Raw genomic sequence first — 16,609 nt, forward strand, 5'->3', positions numbered from 1 at the left:
ACTGTTTTCACATTGAAGTTAGGAAATGTAACCTGAGGTCGAATTACGAGCAGGAATTGCGTGTGTGTGTGTGTGTGTGTGCGTGCGCGCACGTGTTTTAAGGCAGGTGATTCCCCGCCCCCCCACAAGGTGAAAACTGCAAACTGAGATTTGACATTACCTTTACCTAACCTAGAGTCCCCCTCTGTTCATTTTGTGCTGTGGTGACTCCAGTGGTGGATATCACTAGCTTTCTGAAGTCCCTCCCTCCCTTTCTTAGAGCATTCTAGAATGGAAATTTTCGTTTTTTCCACTTACTTTCAGAAGGCACTAGTAAGCAGGACTCAGAGAAAGACTATTTTTTGGGTAATTACATGCATTCAGTTCCTTTTACAGGATGCTGACCACTCTATATATTGGGTTTACTTTGTACTTTAACGAAGCTCTAATAGGAGCTCTTTGGGGCGGTGGTGGGGGGCGGGGGCGCTTTTTTTTCCTCCTTAGATGATCATGTCTTGATTAAAGTATTATAAAAATAGTATGAGGCCCGTATCTGTCCCTAATGCTTGCTTTGTATGTTTTGTTCCTGTTTTCTGTTTGGAATCCTGCTGTATGTTAGAATGAAAAGGTAAGAATTAACCCTCATTTAGATTCTGCATGCTGGCATTAGGTCCTTAGTAGCTTTTGTGTATCCATCTACAAATGTGACTTAAAAAATATACTAATGCTGAATCTGTACTTAATACTGTGTTATTTGTCATAGCATTTTTGACTAAATCCTTAGTCCAGGTTTTGTCTTGTCACTTAAACTCCTGACTCCACAGTCAGCCTTGGATTTCAGTTGCAGCCTTTCCTGATTTTTAAGCCTCCTCCTCTGCCTTTCCTTTATCTTCACTTGAGAAACTTTGAGCAGTTTCCCAGTGGCATTGGTGATGGCAGTCCAGATCATTTTGGAACCAAAACACCAAACACTGCTTCTTTTTGGAGTAGATACACTTTAGAACCGTGTCTGGGTAACCTCATACTTTAAAAAGCTCAGTACGTACTTCTGAACTTTCAGTTCAGACTTAGAGCTTTAATTTCCTCCTGACTTGCCCTCAATCTTGCCTTGAAGTTTTGGAGTGTTAAAAGATTTTTGAGGTAGAGTGGTGGGCATCAACTGATTTTCATGGCTGCAGCTTTTCCCTTTGTCATTTTATTTTGTTTGTCTTGTCATCAGTTGTAGTAACTTGCTTTTTTGTCTGAAAAATAAAGCGTGGTTCCAAGAATTTGTATGCTGAACACTTAGAGATATTTGTGCTTTTTGTCCCAGGGTGCTCTTATGTGGTGTGAGCTTAGTAGCTGAAGGAAAAAGAACTTTTCCAAGACAGAAACCAGATTTAAAAAAATAATGAAGGATGTGTGTAGTACAAAAAAGTAGACCATTGAGAAGTATGCAAGGCGAACTATTTCTTAGTGCAGAGCTTGGTAACTAGATGGTCCCAGTTTTATTACATTTTAAAGCAGTTTATAGAGTTATATTATTCTGACTTCTAATTGAATCTGTCCAGAGTTGACAGATTTAATGAGGATTCTGTTTAGAATTTACAGGCCATTGTAAGCTTAGATTTGTTTGAATCTTGGAGTTGTCCAAATTAGATTTTTGTTTAGGTGATTTACGAAGTGCTTAATTCTGGAGTGATCTGGCCAAACCTGTTCACACAGATTATGTTGTCTTATATTCAGCAGTAGACTTAGTGTTGTGTTTTGAATGCATTCCTTGGGCCCAGCTTGGCTTTTGTTTCGGTCTTGATCCCCTTAGAGAGGAATCCAGATTCAATGAGAAAAAGATAATCGAGTTGCAGCAAAGTTGGGGCTGTTCTGATTGCCTCCAAGACAGATAAGATTGAGTTTGCTTTGGACACTTCTTAATGTTAGGTGATTAGAATTGTTTATATAGCTAAATTGAGTTTGTAGTTGGAGATTGGAAAGGTTCTTATTGTGGCAAACATTTTGAAGTGTGGTTTTAATCTTAAATGATTTATCAATGAATTGTAATAAGTAATAGTATTTAAAGCATTTTTAAGTTCAGCTTGGCAATAAAATTGCCTCTGCTGTGTTTCATCAGTCAGTCTAGTGGACAGAGTTAAAAAAAGAAGGGCATTCTGACCATAAGGAATGTATCGTTTCATTAGTAAGATAAGATAGGCAACAAATGTATGATTAGGTCCTGAAATTAAATTTTACCAAAAATTGTGTCCTATGATTTAAGAATAGGACAAAAACAGCATTCGTGGCCTTGCTGTCTTCCTCAGGGGAAGGAGACAGTTCTTCATGCATCTTTTCCACTTGGTAGGTGTTAGAGACTTTTGTATTCCCTGTTGTTTATTGAGAAAGGATATAACTGACAATATGTTAAGAGGAGAGAGTTTTTTTTTTCTCTATTTGAGATAATTTGTTTTAAAACTAATTTTCATAAAATTACCAGAGTTTTGGATGTGGTAGCATTTTATATCCACATGTATTGGATAGATTAAAAACTGAGCATGCTTGTGTAACCTAGGTGTGTCAAGTCCCATAGAAGTCCCCATAGGCATCTGTTTTACTCGTTTCTCATAGGCTTTCTGACCTACTGTTATTTGTAGTATCTTTGCATATATAACTCTGGAGTAAAAATGTCTGATTTGGTTTTAATTCTGATAACATACATACTCCTTCTTGAGTTCTGGGCCAGAATACTTCTAAGTTATGTCTGTGAAATATCAACAATATAACTAAGATATTGTATCAGTAGAATTTACTGGGACTCAGACTCTTGAATCTTTTTTTTCTAAGCCAAGTTAACCTCTGCCTATTCCTGAGAAATTCTTTGATGTTCACTGTTTTTTGATGCATCTCTCTTCCCTGTAGCTTGTGCCCCAATTAGTTCGTATTTTAAAGAACCTCATCATGTCCGGATATTCACCAGAACATGATGTTTCTGGGATCAGTGACCCCTTTTTACAGGTGAGCTTGAAAGAAAGTTTAGGATAAATGATATATTTTGGAATGAATTTTTCCTTCCTCTTATGTTTGTGTCGGGTAGTTTTGGTAGTTAATTGATTAAGCTAATTACATTAATAAATGAATAGTGATGCAATTCTGTATTAGATTAACAGGATAAAATTATATTTGTAATAGTCAAATCATATACCGCATAGAAACGTGATTTTCCAGTGTGGTATAGCTCTGCAGGTAATGGTATCCTGTGACTGTGAAGTGTAGGTTGTCTAATAGCTTCATTAAGACATAGAACCATACATAACTGCTCTAAAGATCCTGTTTAAAATTCTTCTGTTTGAATTTTGACCATTTCTATTGGGATCTAAGACTTCATTTAAGTTATATGAATTTCATATCAAGCGAAGTTCCTTTGTGCTAGACAGAATTTGTTGATGTTTGTCATATTTTGCACATTAGGTACGAATTTTGCGGTTATTAAGAATTTTAGGACGAAATGATGATGACTCAAGTGAAGCTATGAATGATATATTAGCACAGGTGAGTAGAACAAAACTTGTGTTTTTGTAAACACTCATTTTAGTATAGCAGGGAGGAGATTGATTGTGATTATATGGAGCAATTTTTATTTATGTTTTCTCATTGGTGGCTGAAAACAATCACAAAATGTCTCTTGTTACCTCTGGATGTTTTTGGAAGCATTGTTTTGTCACGTAACACCTTCTGTATGTTTTCAGGTTGCCACTAATACGGAGACTAGTAAAAATGTAGGAAATGCTATTCTTTATGAAACGGTTTTGACTATCATGGATATTAAGTCAGAGAGTGGACTGCGAGTAAGTTTTTAATCTTTAAACATTTTATTTTAAAATAATTGACTTGGATTTTGGAAATTAACTTTAGGAAAGAATGGTGCAGAATGTATGATGTTTTGGTACCTGAAGTATCATTCTCTCCACTGAAGGATTAATGTTGATTATAATAGAAATTGGAAGATTTTACGTATGGTTATAAATATAGATGATGTTGAATGAAGGAACCATTTCAGAATAAGCTTTTGTTTGGAGCCGTGATTTGAGTTGGCTTCATTCACTTCAAACAAGATGACAACATATTTGAGTTAATCCATTTTTCTTAATATTTATTTTTATTAAAAAAATGAACACATAAAGTAAAAAAAATTCAATACAAAATGATGTCAGTTCAGTTCAGTCGCTCAGACGTGTCTGACTCTTTGCGAGTCCAGGGACTGCAGCACACCAGGCTTTCCTGTCCATCACCAACTCCCGGAACTCATCAAACTCATGTCCATTGAGTTAGCGATGCCATCCAACCATCTCATCCTCTGTCGTCCCCTTCTCCTGTCTTCAGTCTTTCCCAGCATCAGAGTCTTTTCAAATGAGTCAGCTCTTTGCATCAGGTGGTCAAAGTATTGGAGTTTCAGCTTCAGCATTGGTCCTTCCAATGAATATTCAGGACTGATTTCCCTTAGGAATGACTGGTTTGATCTTCTTTCTGTCCAAGGGACTCTCAGGAGTCTTCTCCAACACCACAGTTCAAAAGCATCAATTCTTTGGCACTCAGCTTTCTTTATAGTCCAACTCTCACATCCATATGTGACTACTGGCAAAACCATAGCTTTGACTAGACAGACCTTTGTTGGCAAAGTAATGTCTCTGCATTTTAATATGCTATCTAGGTTGGTCTTAGCTCTTCTTCCAAGGAGCAAGCAAGCATCTTTTAATTTCATGGCTGCAGTCACCATCTGTAATGATACTGAAGCCCAGAAAAATAAAGTCTCTCACTGTTTCCATTGTTTTTGCATCTATTTGCCATGAAGTGATGGGACCAGATGCTATGATCTTGGTTTTTTGAATGTTGAGTTTTAAGCCAGCTTTTTCACTCTCCTCTTTCACCTCCATCAAGAGGCTCTTTAGTTCTTCTTCGCTTTCTGCCATAAGGGTGGTATCTGAGATTATTGATATTTCTCCCAACAATCTTGATTCCAGCTTGTGCTTCATCCAGCCCACCATTTCACATGTTATACTCTGCATATAAGTTAAGTAAGTGGCGTGTCAATATACAGCCTTAATGTACTCCTTTCCTAGTTTGTAACCAGTCTGTTCCATGTCTGGTTCTAACTGTTGCTTCCTGACCTGCATACAGATTTCTCAGGAGACAGGTCAGATGGTCTGGTGTTACCATCTCTTGAAGAATTTTCCACAGTTTGTTGTGATATACACAGTCAAAGGCTTTGGTGTAATCAGCAAAGCGAATGTTTTTCTGGACTTTTCTTGCTTTTTTCTATGATCCAATGGATGTTGGCAATTTGATCTCTGCTTCCTCTGCCTTTTCTAAATCCAGCTTGAACATCTGGAAGTTCACAGTTCACATACTATTGAAGCCTGGATTGAAGAATTTGAGCATTACTTTGCTAGCGTGTGAGATGAGTGCAATTGTGCAGTAGTTTGAACATTCTTTGGCATTGCCTTTCTTTGGAATTGGAATGAAAACTGACCTTTTGCAGTCCTGTGGCCACTGCCTAGTTTTCCAAATTTGCTGGCATATTGAGTGTAGCACTTTCACAGCATCATCTTTTAGGAATTCCATCACCTTTACTAACTTTGTTTGTAGTGATGCTTCCTAAAGCCCACATGACTTCACATTCCAGGATGTCTGGCTCTAAGTGAGTGATCACACCATCGTGGTTATCTGGCTCATGAAGATCTTTTTTGTACAGTTCTTCTGTGTATTCTTGCCACCTCTTAATGTCTTCTGCTTCTGTTAGGTCCATACCGTTTCTGTCCTTTATCAAGCCCATCTTTGCATTAGATGTTCCCTTGGTGTCTCTAATTTTCTTAAAGAGATCTCTAGTCTTTCCCATTCTATTGTTTTCCTCCATCTTTTGCACTGATCACTGAGGAAGCTTTTCTTATCTCTCCTTGCTGTTCTTTGGAACTGTTCTTTCAAATGGGTATTATCTTTCGTTTTCTCCTTTGCCTTTAGCTTCTCTTTTCTCAGCTATTTATAAGGCCTCCTCAGACAACCATTTTGCCTTTTTGCAATTCTTTTTCTTGGGGATGGTCTTGATCACTGCCTCTTGTTCAGTGTCACGAACCTTCATCCATAGTTCTTCAGGCACTCTGTCTATCAGATCTAATCCCTTGAATCTGTTTGTCACTTCCAGTGTATAATCGTAAGGGATTTGATTTAGGTCATACCTGAATGGTCTAGTGGTTTTCCCTACTTTCTTCAGTTAAGTCTGAATTTGACAATAAGGAGTTCATGATCTGAGCCACAGTCAGCTCCTGGTCTTGGTTTTGCTAACTGTATAGAGCTTCTTCATCTTTGGCTGCAAAGAATATAATCAGTCTGATTTTGGTATTGACCATCTGGGGATGTTGGTGTGTAGAGTCTTCTCTTGTGTTGTTGGGAAAAGGTGCTTGCTATGACCAGTGTGTTCTCTTGGCAAAACTCTGTTCGCCTTTGCCCTGCTTCATTTTGTACTGCAAGGGCAAATTTGCCTGTTACTCCAGGTATTTCTTCATTTCCCTATGATGAAAAGGACATCTTTTTTAGGTATTAGTTCTAGAAGGTCTTGTAGGTCTTCACAGAACCGTTCGGCTTCTTCAGCATTATTGGTTGGGGCATAGGCTTGGATTACTGTGATACTGAATGGTTTGCCTTGCAGACGAACAGAGATCATTGCGTTGTTTTTGAGATTGCAAAACATATATAGAGAGACCATTCTCATTTTTAAAAAGATTGGTACAATATGCATAACATACCCTCTATCATTTTAACCATTTCTAACTTTGTAGTTCAGTGGCATTAAGTAAGTACCTTCACACTGCTGTGTAGCCAACACCCACCGTTCATCTTCAGAACTTTTTAGTTTCCCAAACTGAAACTGTGTGCCCTTTAAACAGTAATTCCCCATTATCCCCTGACCCCAACCCCTGGCAACCACCATTCTACTTTCTGTCTCTATGGATTTACATATTCAGGACATTTCACCTAAATGGAATCATATAATATGGGGTGTTTGTGTCTGGTTTATTTCACTTAATATAATACTCTCAGGGTGCATACCTGTCATAGCATGTGTCATGATTCATTCTTTTAAATGGTTGTATAACATTCCATTGTGTGAATGTTCCTTAGTACATTTAGGAAAATTGCTATTAATGAACACTCCTATCATTTGTGATTACAGATAGTGTTGCAGTAGATTTTTGTGCATATGTTCAAGTATATTTGTCAGCTGAATTCCTAGAAGTGAAATTGTTGAAGCAGGGGATATATTTTCATTTTATAGTTTTAATTATTTATTAATTTTTTTGACTGTGTCATGAGGCATGAATTAAACTCGTGCCCCCTACAGTGGGCGCTCGGAGTCCTAGCCTAACCATCCAGTGAATACCTTATTTTTATTATTTATAGTTATTGCCAAATTTCCCTCCAGTGAAGTTGTACCAATAGTATTTTCCTGCTAGCAATATAAAAACTTGAAAACATTCTTGCAAGTTTTACTGTTGAAATAGAATATGATTTTAAGAGTTTGCCTTCAGAGGTTTTTTTTGGCTAGCAATCTGTAGAAGTGCTGACTAAACTACCACCTTTAAATAGTCTGCACTCATCAGAGGCCAGGAAGTGATCTTAAACAATATAGATGTTTGATTTTCTTAAATTCTTAACCTATGCTATTTTTCTGTAGGTCCTAGCCATAAATATCCTGGGTCGTTTCTTATTGAACAATGACAAGAACATCAGGTAAGTAAGCTGAAAAATATCTTGTATTTGGCTATTATAAACTCAGTGTATTCATGAGTGACTTTGCTCAAGAGCACACATGTAGAGTGACATATCTAGAACTTTTCAACTCAGGATTTTTATTTTTAGTCTCAAGACTGTTTTGATAAGAATTTGAGGATTTGCCTCATGAGTTAACTTTTAGTGCTATTTATGCTTTACCTTTAGGAATCAGCAAACTTTTTCTGTCTGGGAACAGATGGTCTGTATCGTAGACTACATGGGCCTTAGGGTCTCTGGCAACTACTCAGCTCTGCCTCTTGGTGTGGAAGCAGCCACAGACTGTGTAAATGATGAATATGGCTGCATTGCAATAAAAATTGATTTACCAAACCGGACAGCAGAGGGCTGTTCTAGGCTTAGTTTGCTGACCCCTGTCAATTAAGAAAAATAGAATATTTCGGTTGCAAACCTAGAAGATGTTTATAAACTCCAGCTACTTTTAAAAAGTGAATGAATTTATCAGTGTTATTTTTTTATTCTTTCTTATGTTAATGATTGAAAAAAAATGTGGAAATAATCATTATGGTACCCTGAATTATCTTCTCCTTTCAGAAGAATTTTTTATACTTGGATGGTAAATTCAGAGTTTTGTAGGGGCAGTTTTGGTTCTGGTGTCAAAAGCAGAGAAAGTACAAATGGTAAAATTGAAATAATTTCTTCTTGTATTTTGAGGCTCAGGCAGCCTGAAAAGACGTACTGTATGCTTATTTTGTTGTGCTATTTGAAAGAGTTTGGAAGAATCGAGTCCATCACTTTTAGAAGTTTAAGTGGACTTGACCATGAATGCAAATCTAAATCCCAGGCTTCTGGTTGCCACAGCTTTTTATTATAACGTTGTTTATGGCTTTACAGCGTTTACATTTTACTAAGTCTGTTGTATCTTTTAAATATTTAACCATGTACAGTTTTCAGTAGTCATTGAACATCGTCTTTGTCATTAAGCAGAGAACTATCCTGAATTTCCCATTTTAATTCTGTTCTTCTGCAACTCTGTTTCACCCAGATATGTAGCTTTGACATCTTTGTTGAAGACTGTGCAGACAGATCACAATGCAGTACAGAGGCACAGAAGCACAATTGTGGACTGTCTAAAAGATTTGGATGTCTCCATAAAACGGTAACAGACAATTGAAAGTTCTGTGCCCCCCATCCTCCATCTGATAACTTTGGAATAGAGTTTTGAGAAGGAGAATGTTGACATTTGTGTATTCAGTCATTATTTTGACAGAGTAAATCCTTTTTTTGAAAAGGATTGGCAGGGAGAAGTTTAGATCAATGAGAGAGACCAGTAAGGAATACTTAAGTGCACCCTGAAGTTACCCTTGGTTCTTTGTTAAATAAAACAGGTGCAAGTAGGCTGGGCATACGTTTACTCATCAGAGGTACTGTGTTCTGTGTGCTGGAGGATGAAGATACGAAGTGATCCATCGGCTGAGTGTTCTATCACTATGCTGAGACTCGAATGGCTGACAGCACACATTTTCTCGCAGTACTTATGCCCCAAGATACTAGAGGCAGCCTGTTAAAACAGTGCATCTGGGAATGACTTTTAGGCAGCATGTAGGACTTAAAAAAGAAACAAAACCTTTTATATTGGAGTATAGCTGATTAACACTGTGCTGATAGTTCAGGTGAGCAGCAGAGAGACTCAGCCATATATATGCATGTATCCATTCTCCCCCAAACTTCTCTGCCATCCAGGCTGCCACAGAACGTTGATGTGGCATACAGTAGGACCTTGCTGGTTACCATTTTAAAATACAGCAGTGTGTACATGTCAGCCCCAAACTCCCTATCTCTTCCCTCATCATCTTCTCTGCTGGCAACCATAAGTTCATTCTCTTAAGTCTGTTTCTGTTTTGTAAATAAGTTTATTTGTATCATTTCTTTTTAGATTCTGCATATAAGGGATGTCATATGATATTTCTCCTTCTCTAACTTATTTTACTCAGCATAGGACTTTGAAAGGCATATATTTTTTTCCTTGATCAATTAACCCTACTGGTCCCCCTCTTAGAATAACTGTATGTGTTTGTAAAACCTAGTTATAGTAGGTTTCAATGAACTTTTGGTTTACTGTTCAAACCAGAAAAAATTTAATTTGAACTGATCTCTGAAACTATTCACTTAACAAACATTTATTGATAATTGAGTTCCTTTTATTTGCAGAGAACAGGTGTTAAGTGCTTGGGCAAACTAAAAATAAGACCTGGTCTCAGTAATAATGACTTTTATATAAAGCTTTGTGAAGGATTTATAAGCACCCTCTCAGCTGGTTCTCAGAGCAAGCCAGTGAGAGAAACTAGGCAATTACTTCTCTCCTCAGTTAACAGATTAAAGTACAGTCCCAAAGGAATCAAATGACTTAACTGTAAAGCTTACTCCTTGAACAAGGCAGACCTCGGAATAGAAATCAGATTTTCTGACTCCTATTGTGTTGTTTCTCTATAGCTCTTGACTGGGCTTTGCATTTCAAAAATAAAACCTGGGTCTTTTGACAGGTTATATAGCAATAGCAGCTAAGACTCTGGAGCCAGAAGGCCTCATTTCAGATCCTAGCTTTGCCCTTAATAAATTTGGTCTGGTTACTTAGTCTTTCTCTACTTGGTTGTCTCCATATACAGTGTAGAGGCAGGAGCACCCACTTCCAAAGGTTATGTGGGATTAACTGGACTCGCATATGTAAAGCACTTAAACACTGTATAAGAAATTAGGTATTATTGCATTTCTGTAAGGATTGAGTTTTTGTTGCTTGTAGATTAAGATGAAAGTATTTTCAACTCATTAAATTGGTATTTTTGAAAGTAAATTATATGCCTTGGTTTGTCATTATTGACCAAATATGAAAAGATGAGTATAGTAACTAGCATATCCATATTTCCCTTGGTTGCCAAATTTGATAGGCAGCTATTTGTTATTGTTGTTAAGTCGCTCAGTCATGTCCAACTCTTCGCAAGCCCATGGACTGCAGCACACTGGGCTCCCCTGACCTTCACTATCTCCCAGAGTTTGCTCAAACTCATGTCATGGTGATGCTATTATAGAAACTCCTGTTTTCTCTCATAGCGCATATCTTTTTTTCCTTTTCATGGTGCTTACTATCTTTTTTAGTTTTTCTTTCCAGCTTTATTGGTATATAATTGTATGAGTCTAAGATGTACATCACATTGCTTTGTCACACTTTATTGCAAAATGTAACTCCTGCAGCATATCACATAATTACCATTTCTTTTTTGTGGTGAAAATATTTAAAATCTACTCTCTCAGCAGCTTTCAAGTATATTAATACATATTATTAATAATAGCCATTATGCTATATATTAAATCTCCAGAACCTATTTATCTTACATGTGGAAGTTCATGTTCTTTGACCAATATCTCCCTATTTTTCCCACCCCACAGTCCTTGGTAACCACCATTCTAGCTGTATTTCTATGTATTCAGCTTTTTTAGCTTCTATATATAAGTGATATCATACAATATTTGTCTTTCTCTAACTTATTTCCCTTAGCCCTCAGGGTTTGTTTTTGTTCTAATCACCTGTATACCTTTTGATGTATGTTACATCATCTTTGGGTTGAAGTGAATGTTAGTAAGAGAGTTTGGTGACTGTATATCACAGTTTTAACTGTTGGTGCAGAGGGATAGTATCTTTGAGTATTAATTTCTTTGCCTCTCATTTTGAGCCTTGTAGGTATTCTAAATTTCAGCTTCATAGAATATACTGTTGAATCCAAACTGTCTTTAGTAGTGTGTATCTTTTGGGAATATTTGAAGAAAAGCATTGATGAAAGTTCAAAATAACTTTTGTTAACTTTGGTTATCTCGTGTGCAAAGATTGGGATTACAAGATTACGCAAAGACATCAATACGTCTACTGGTGCTTGGTGTTCAGGGACAGCATACCTGGGTCTTTGTTTCATTCCCACTGTAAATGTCATAACTTTTTTTTCCTCCCTCCATGGAAGGCGTGCAATGGAATTGAGTTTTGCCCTGGTAAATGGGAATAATATTCGAGGCATGATGAAGGAGTTACTTTATTTTCTGGATTCATGTGAGCCAGAATTTAAAGCAGACTGTGCATCGGGAATCTTCCTTGCTGCAGAAAAGTAAGATTTAACTTTTATATTCATTGGTAAAAAATGCTTGGAACTTTTTGGAAAGCATCTTTAAAACATGAGGGAAATGTTGTAAACGTGTTTAAATATGTAACGTTTATTTCAGGCTTACCATTAGAAATTGGGTTTCAGAAGGTCATTCTAGTCAGTATTTATGTTAAGCATTATACTAAGACCAAAATAATCCCACTTTTATAAAATCTCCTCTTGTATCTGTTCTTTAACCTCTCTTCTATGATTCCCTTTTAATGAAGAGAATAGAAAAGTTAAAACATTTGAATTGTGGTTCTTTGTAAAACTTCCTGGGATGAAGTGCTCAGGATTTTGATAGTATGGTTATTTCTCCTCTTTCCATTGTGAATTTAAGGGGAGGCAAGTCCTAGACCTGATGTTACCTGGGTCTGGGAACAGTGCTCTTTATTCTTTCGTCTCTGTCCTCTCCTGTCCTGACTTTATGATTTCTTTTCTAAGAAAAATACTGGAGACAGAGTCCTCAGTTCTCAACTCAGCAACTCCTATTGTAGTATTTACATCTGCATTTGACCATGTACTGTTTCATCGTCCGTTGAAATGGGAATTGGTGCTAGTTTAATTGCTGGTAGTTTTGAAGGTGAAATGTGTCCAGATAGAGCCACTTAAACCTGTGAACCTCAAGACTATAGGACAGGAGTTTTGAAAGTCACTCTGTGTGTGTGTGTGTGTGTGTGTGTGTGTGTGTGTGTGTGTGTGTGTGTGTGTGTGTGTGTGTGTGTTGCTTAGTCGTGTCCGACTCTTTGCAACCCCATATACTGTAAGTCAGTGTGTGTGTGTGTGTGTGTGTGAGTTGCTTAGTCGTGTCGGACTCTTTGCAACCCCATATACTGTAGCCCACCAGACCCATCTGTCCATGGGATTCTCAAGGCAAGAACACTGGAGTGGGTTGCCATTTCCTTCTCCAAAAGGAACTATAGAAAGAAAGAAAGTCAAGTCTCTCAGTCGTGTCCGATTCTTTGCAGCCCCACGGACTGTAACCTTCCAGGCTCCCCCATCCGTGGAATTTTCCAGGCAAGAGTACTGAAGTGGGTTGCCATTTCCTTCTCCATGAAAGTCACTGAGCAGAACTTAATTTACAGGTTCCAGTTTTTTCACCTGTGCCATTATTTTTTCAGGTATGCACCTTCCAAACGGTGGCATATAGACACGATTATGCGCGTTCTGACAACGGTAAGTAGTTTTTTTAGGGAAGTGTGTACTAAGTGCTGGATGTGTCGGTTAATGAGACAGACAAAGCTCTTATTCTTGTGTAGCTTATGTTCTAGTGGGGGAGATAGGAAATTCATGGGGAAAGAAGGACGCTCCTGTCAAGCAGGGGGCAATGCTGTGAAAAATACTAGAGCAGCATGAGGAACTATAGTGATGTCAGAGGAGAATGGGATATGGGGCAGTGGGCCAGGTTCTTGGGTAGAATAGTCAGGGCAGGTCACTGAGAGGAGGTAACATTTGAGTAGAGAACTTGGTAAAGTGGTAAGCTGTGCAAAGATTTGGGGGAAGAGTGTACAAACCAGAGGGAACAGTTGGTGTTGCAAAGCCCAGGGGTAAGTAACAAGTTTGCCATGTTTGGAGAGCATCAAGAAGGCCCATGCAGCCAGTAGACTGAGAGAGGCAGAGAATGGTTTGAGGCAGGGGCTAGATTCTATAAGGCCTCACAGGAGTTAGGATTGTATTTTGAATATGACGGGAAATCATTGGGAAGCTTTGTTTAGTTTTGTTTTGGCTGTATTGTGTAGCATGCTAGATCTTAGTTCCCAGACCAGGGATCGAACCCATGCTCTCTGCAGTGGATTCGCAGAGTCTTAACCACTGGGCCTCCAGGAAAGTCAAAACCTTTCTTTAAGAAAGTGCTCCAACTTTTAATTTTTCCAATCAGTTTATAGTCTCTTATTATACAATTATATGCCTTTTCTTCTTTAGCGTGTTGATGTGCTAGGTTACATTAATTGATTTTTAAAAAATAATTTATTTAATTGAAGTTTAGTTGGCTTGCATTAATTGAATTTTTAATGTTGAATCAGCCTTCCATATCTGGAATAAAAACCACATAGTTGTGGTGTATAGTTTTCTTTAATACATTATTAGATTTGATTTGCTAAAATTTTAAGGATATTTGCACCTGTGTTCATGAGATACTGGTCTATAGTTTTCTGTTCCTGATGTTTTATTTGACCCTTGTATTATTTAGTAGTGTGTTGTTTAATCTCCAAATATTTGGGGACTTTTCAGCTATCTTTTATTGCTTATTTCTAGTTTAATTTTGTATGATTTCTGTTCTTTTAAATTTAAGACATTTTTAATGGCCCAGAATGTGATCTGTCTTGATGAATGCTCCATGTGAGCTTGAGAAGAATGTTTATGCTATTGTTGAATGACATAGTCTGTAAATGTCAGTTAGATCATGTTGAAGCTTTCTCTTAAAAACATTCTGCTTTTCCCATTAGGGAAGAATATACATGTCTAAGTCACACCACTAATTACCTGGTTTTTAGTGTCTTACCTTTCTTTTCTGCCAGTTTCCCCAAACTTCTCCCTCCATTTTTGTGTTTCTTAACAGGAGTGGGTATCCTACCCATCTGGGATTTTTTTCTTTGTCTTTTTCTGTTTCCTCTTCAAAGTACACGTGTGTAGGCCAGGTCTTGTTCCTGTAAATCAGATCCACTCTTCTATCCAATAATGGGAGATTGACCAAGGTGGGCAGAGCTTCCACAGTTTGTATGTCCTGTGCAGCTTGGTTATCATAATGCTCTTGTGAGGCCAAAATTTAATTTCCTCATAGGTTAAATAGCTTTACTTTGTCTCCGTGGTGGTAAATCTCAGATTCCATTTGTCAAAGGACAATAAAGAGATCGTTGTGTTTTTTTTTTTGGAGTGTGGATAATGAAATACAAAACACTTCCCATTTCTGGGGCTATGTATTGGTTCTATATTTATAAACTCTAGTTTGTGAAGGACTGTTATGTTTTCAAGAGATTCTGATTTTTAGAAAGTTGCTGTTTATTTCAGTTTTATTTATTAAGCCTTTTTGAACTGTTCATACACAGCCCTTTCTCCATATCCTGGAGTAGTGTGACTACCATAGCTGGCTTGTATGCTTTTATTTATTTATTTTTAAATCTCAGTTTTATTTATTTATTTATTTACCTTTACAATATTGTATTGGTTTTGCCATACATTGACATGAATCTGCCACGGCTGTACATGTGTTCCCCATCCTGAACCTACCTCCCTCCCCATCCTATCCCTCTGGGTCATCCCAGTCACCAGCCCCGAGCACCCTGTATCATACATCGAACCTGGACTGGTGATCCGTTTCACATGTGATAATATACATTTTTCATTGCCATTCTCCCAAACCATCCCACCCTCGTCCTCTCGCACAGAGTCCAAAAGACTGTTCTCTACATCTGTGTCTCTTTTGCTGTCTTGCATACAGGGTTATCGTTACCAGTTATCGTTACCATCTTTCTAAATTCTGTATATATGCATTAGTATACTGTATTGGTGTTTTTTTTTCTGGCTTGCTTCACTCTGTATAATAGGCTCCAGTTTCATCCACCTCATTAGAACTGATTCAACTGTATTCTTTTTAATGGCTGAGTAATATTCCATTGTGTGTATGTACCACAGCTTTCTTATCCATTCTTCTGCTGATGGACATCTAGGTTGCTTCCATGTCCTGGCTATTATAAACAGTGCTGCAGTCAATATTGGGGTACACGTGTCTCTTTCAGTTCTGGTTTCCTTGGTGTGCATGCCCAGCAGTGGGATTGCTGGGTCATAAGGCAGTTCTGTTTCCAGTTTTTTAAGGAATTTCCACTCTGTTCTCCATAGTGGCTGTACTAGTTTGCATTCCCACCAACAGTGTAAGAGGGTTCCCCTTTCTTCAGCATTTATTGCTTGTAGACTTTTGGATAGCAGCCATTCTGACTGGCATGAAATAGTACCTCATTGTGGCTTTGATTTGCTTTTCTCTGATAATGAGTGATGTTGAGCATCTTTTCATATGTTTGTTAGCCATCTGCATGTCTTCTTTGGAGAAATGTCTATTTAGTTCTTTGGCCCACTTTTTGATTGGGTCATTTATTTTTCTGGAATTGAGCTTCAGGAGTTGCTTGTATATTCTTGAGATTAATTCTTTGTCTGTTGCTTTGTTTGCTATTATTTTCTCCCATTCTGAAGGCTGTCTTTTCACCTTGCCTATAGTTTCCTTTGTTGTGCAGAAGCTTTTAATTTTAATTAGGTCCCATTTGTTTATTTTTGCTTTTATTTCCGTTACTCTGGGAGGTGGGTCATAGAGGATCCTGCTGTGGTTTATGTCAGAGAGTGTTTTGCTTTTGTTTTCCTCTAGGAGTTTTATGGTTTCTGGTCTTACATTTAGATCTTTAATCCATTTTGAGTTTATTTTTGTGTGTGGTGTTAGAAAGTGTTCTAGTTTCATTCTTTTACAAGTGGTTGACCAGTTTTCCCAGCACCACTTGTTAAAGAGATTGTCTTTTCTCCATTGTATATTCTTGCCTCCTTTGTCAAAGGTAAGGTGTCCATAGGTGCGTAGATTTATCCCTGGGCTTTCTATTTTGTTCCTTTGATCTATATTTCTGTCTTTGTGCCAGTATCATACTGTCTTGATGACTGTGGCTTTGTAGTAGAGCCTGAAGTCAGGCATGTTGACTCCTCCAGTTCCATTC

The 16,609-nt window shown here is 37.7% G+C and overlaps 1 protein-coding gene across 2 annotated transcripts in view; it reads left to right on the plus strand.

Moving 5' to 3' along the window:
- The window catches only part of AP1G1 (adaptor related protein complex 1 gamma 1 subunit), an 82,209-nt gene that overhangs the window by 42,478 nt on the left and 23,122 nt on the right, over positions 1-16,609 (plus strand). Inside the window, exons 7-14 of one of the 2 annotated variants that reach the window (XM_013971270.2) lie at positions 599-607; positions 2,869-2,964; positions 3,418-3,498; positions 3,696-3,794; positions 7,676-7,731; positions 8,777-8,890; positions 11,742-11,882; positions 13,040-13,094. In XM_013971270.2, coding sequence (XP_013826724.1) covers positions 599-607; positions 2,869-2,964; positions 3,418-3,498; positions 3,696-3,794; positions 7,676-7,731; positions 8,777-8,890; positions 11,742-11,882; positions 13,040-13,094 — 651 coding nt within the window. The remainder of the gene's footprint in view (positions 1-598; positions 608-2,868; positions 2,965-3,417; positions 3,499-3,695; positions 3,795-7,675; positions 7,732-8,776; positions 8,891-11,741; positions 11,883-13,039; positions 13,095-16,609) is intronic. The other variant, XM_013971271.2, reaches the window with a different exon arrangement.

Source organism: Capra hircus, chromosome 18 (assembly GCF_001704415.2).
Source record: "Capra hircus breed San Clemente chromosome 18, ASM170441v1, whole genome shotgun sequence".
In the NCBI taxonomy this organism is placed as follows: Eukaryota; Metazoa; Chordata; class Mammalia; order Artiodactyla; family Bovidae; genus Capra; species Capra hircus.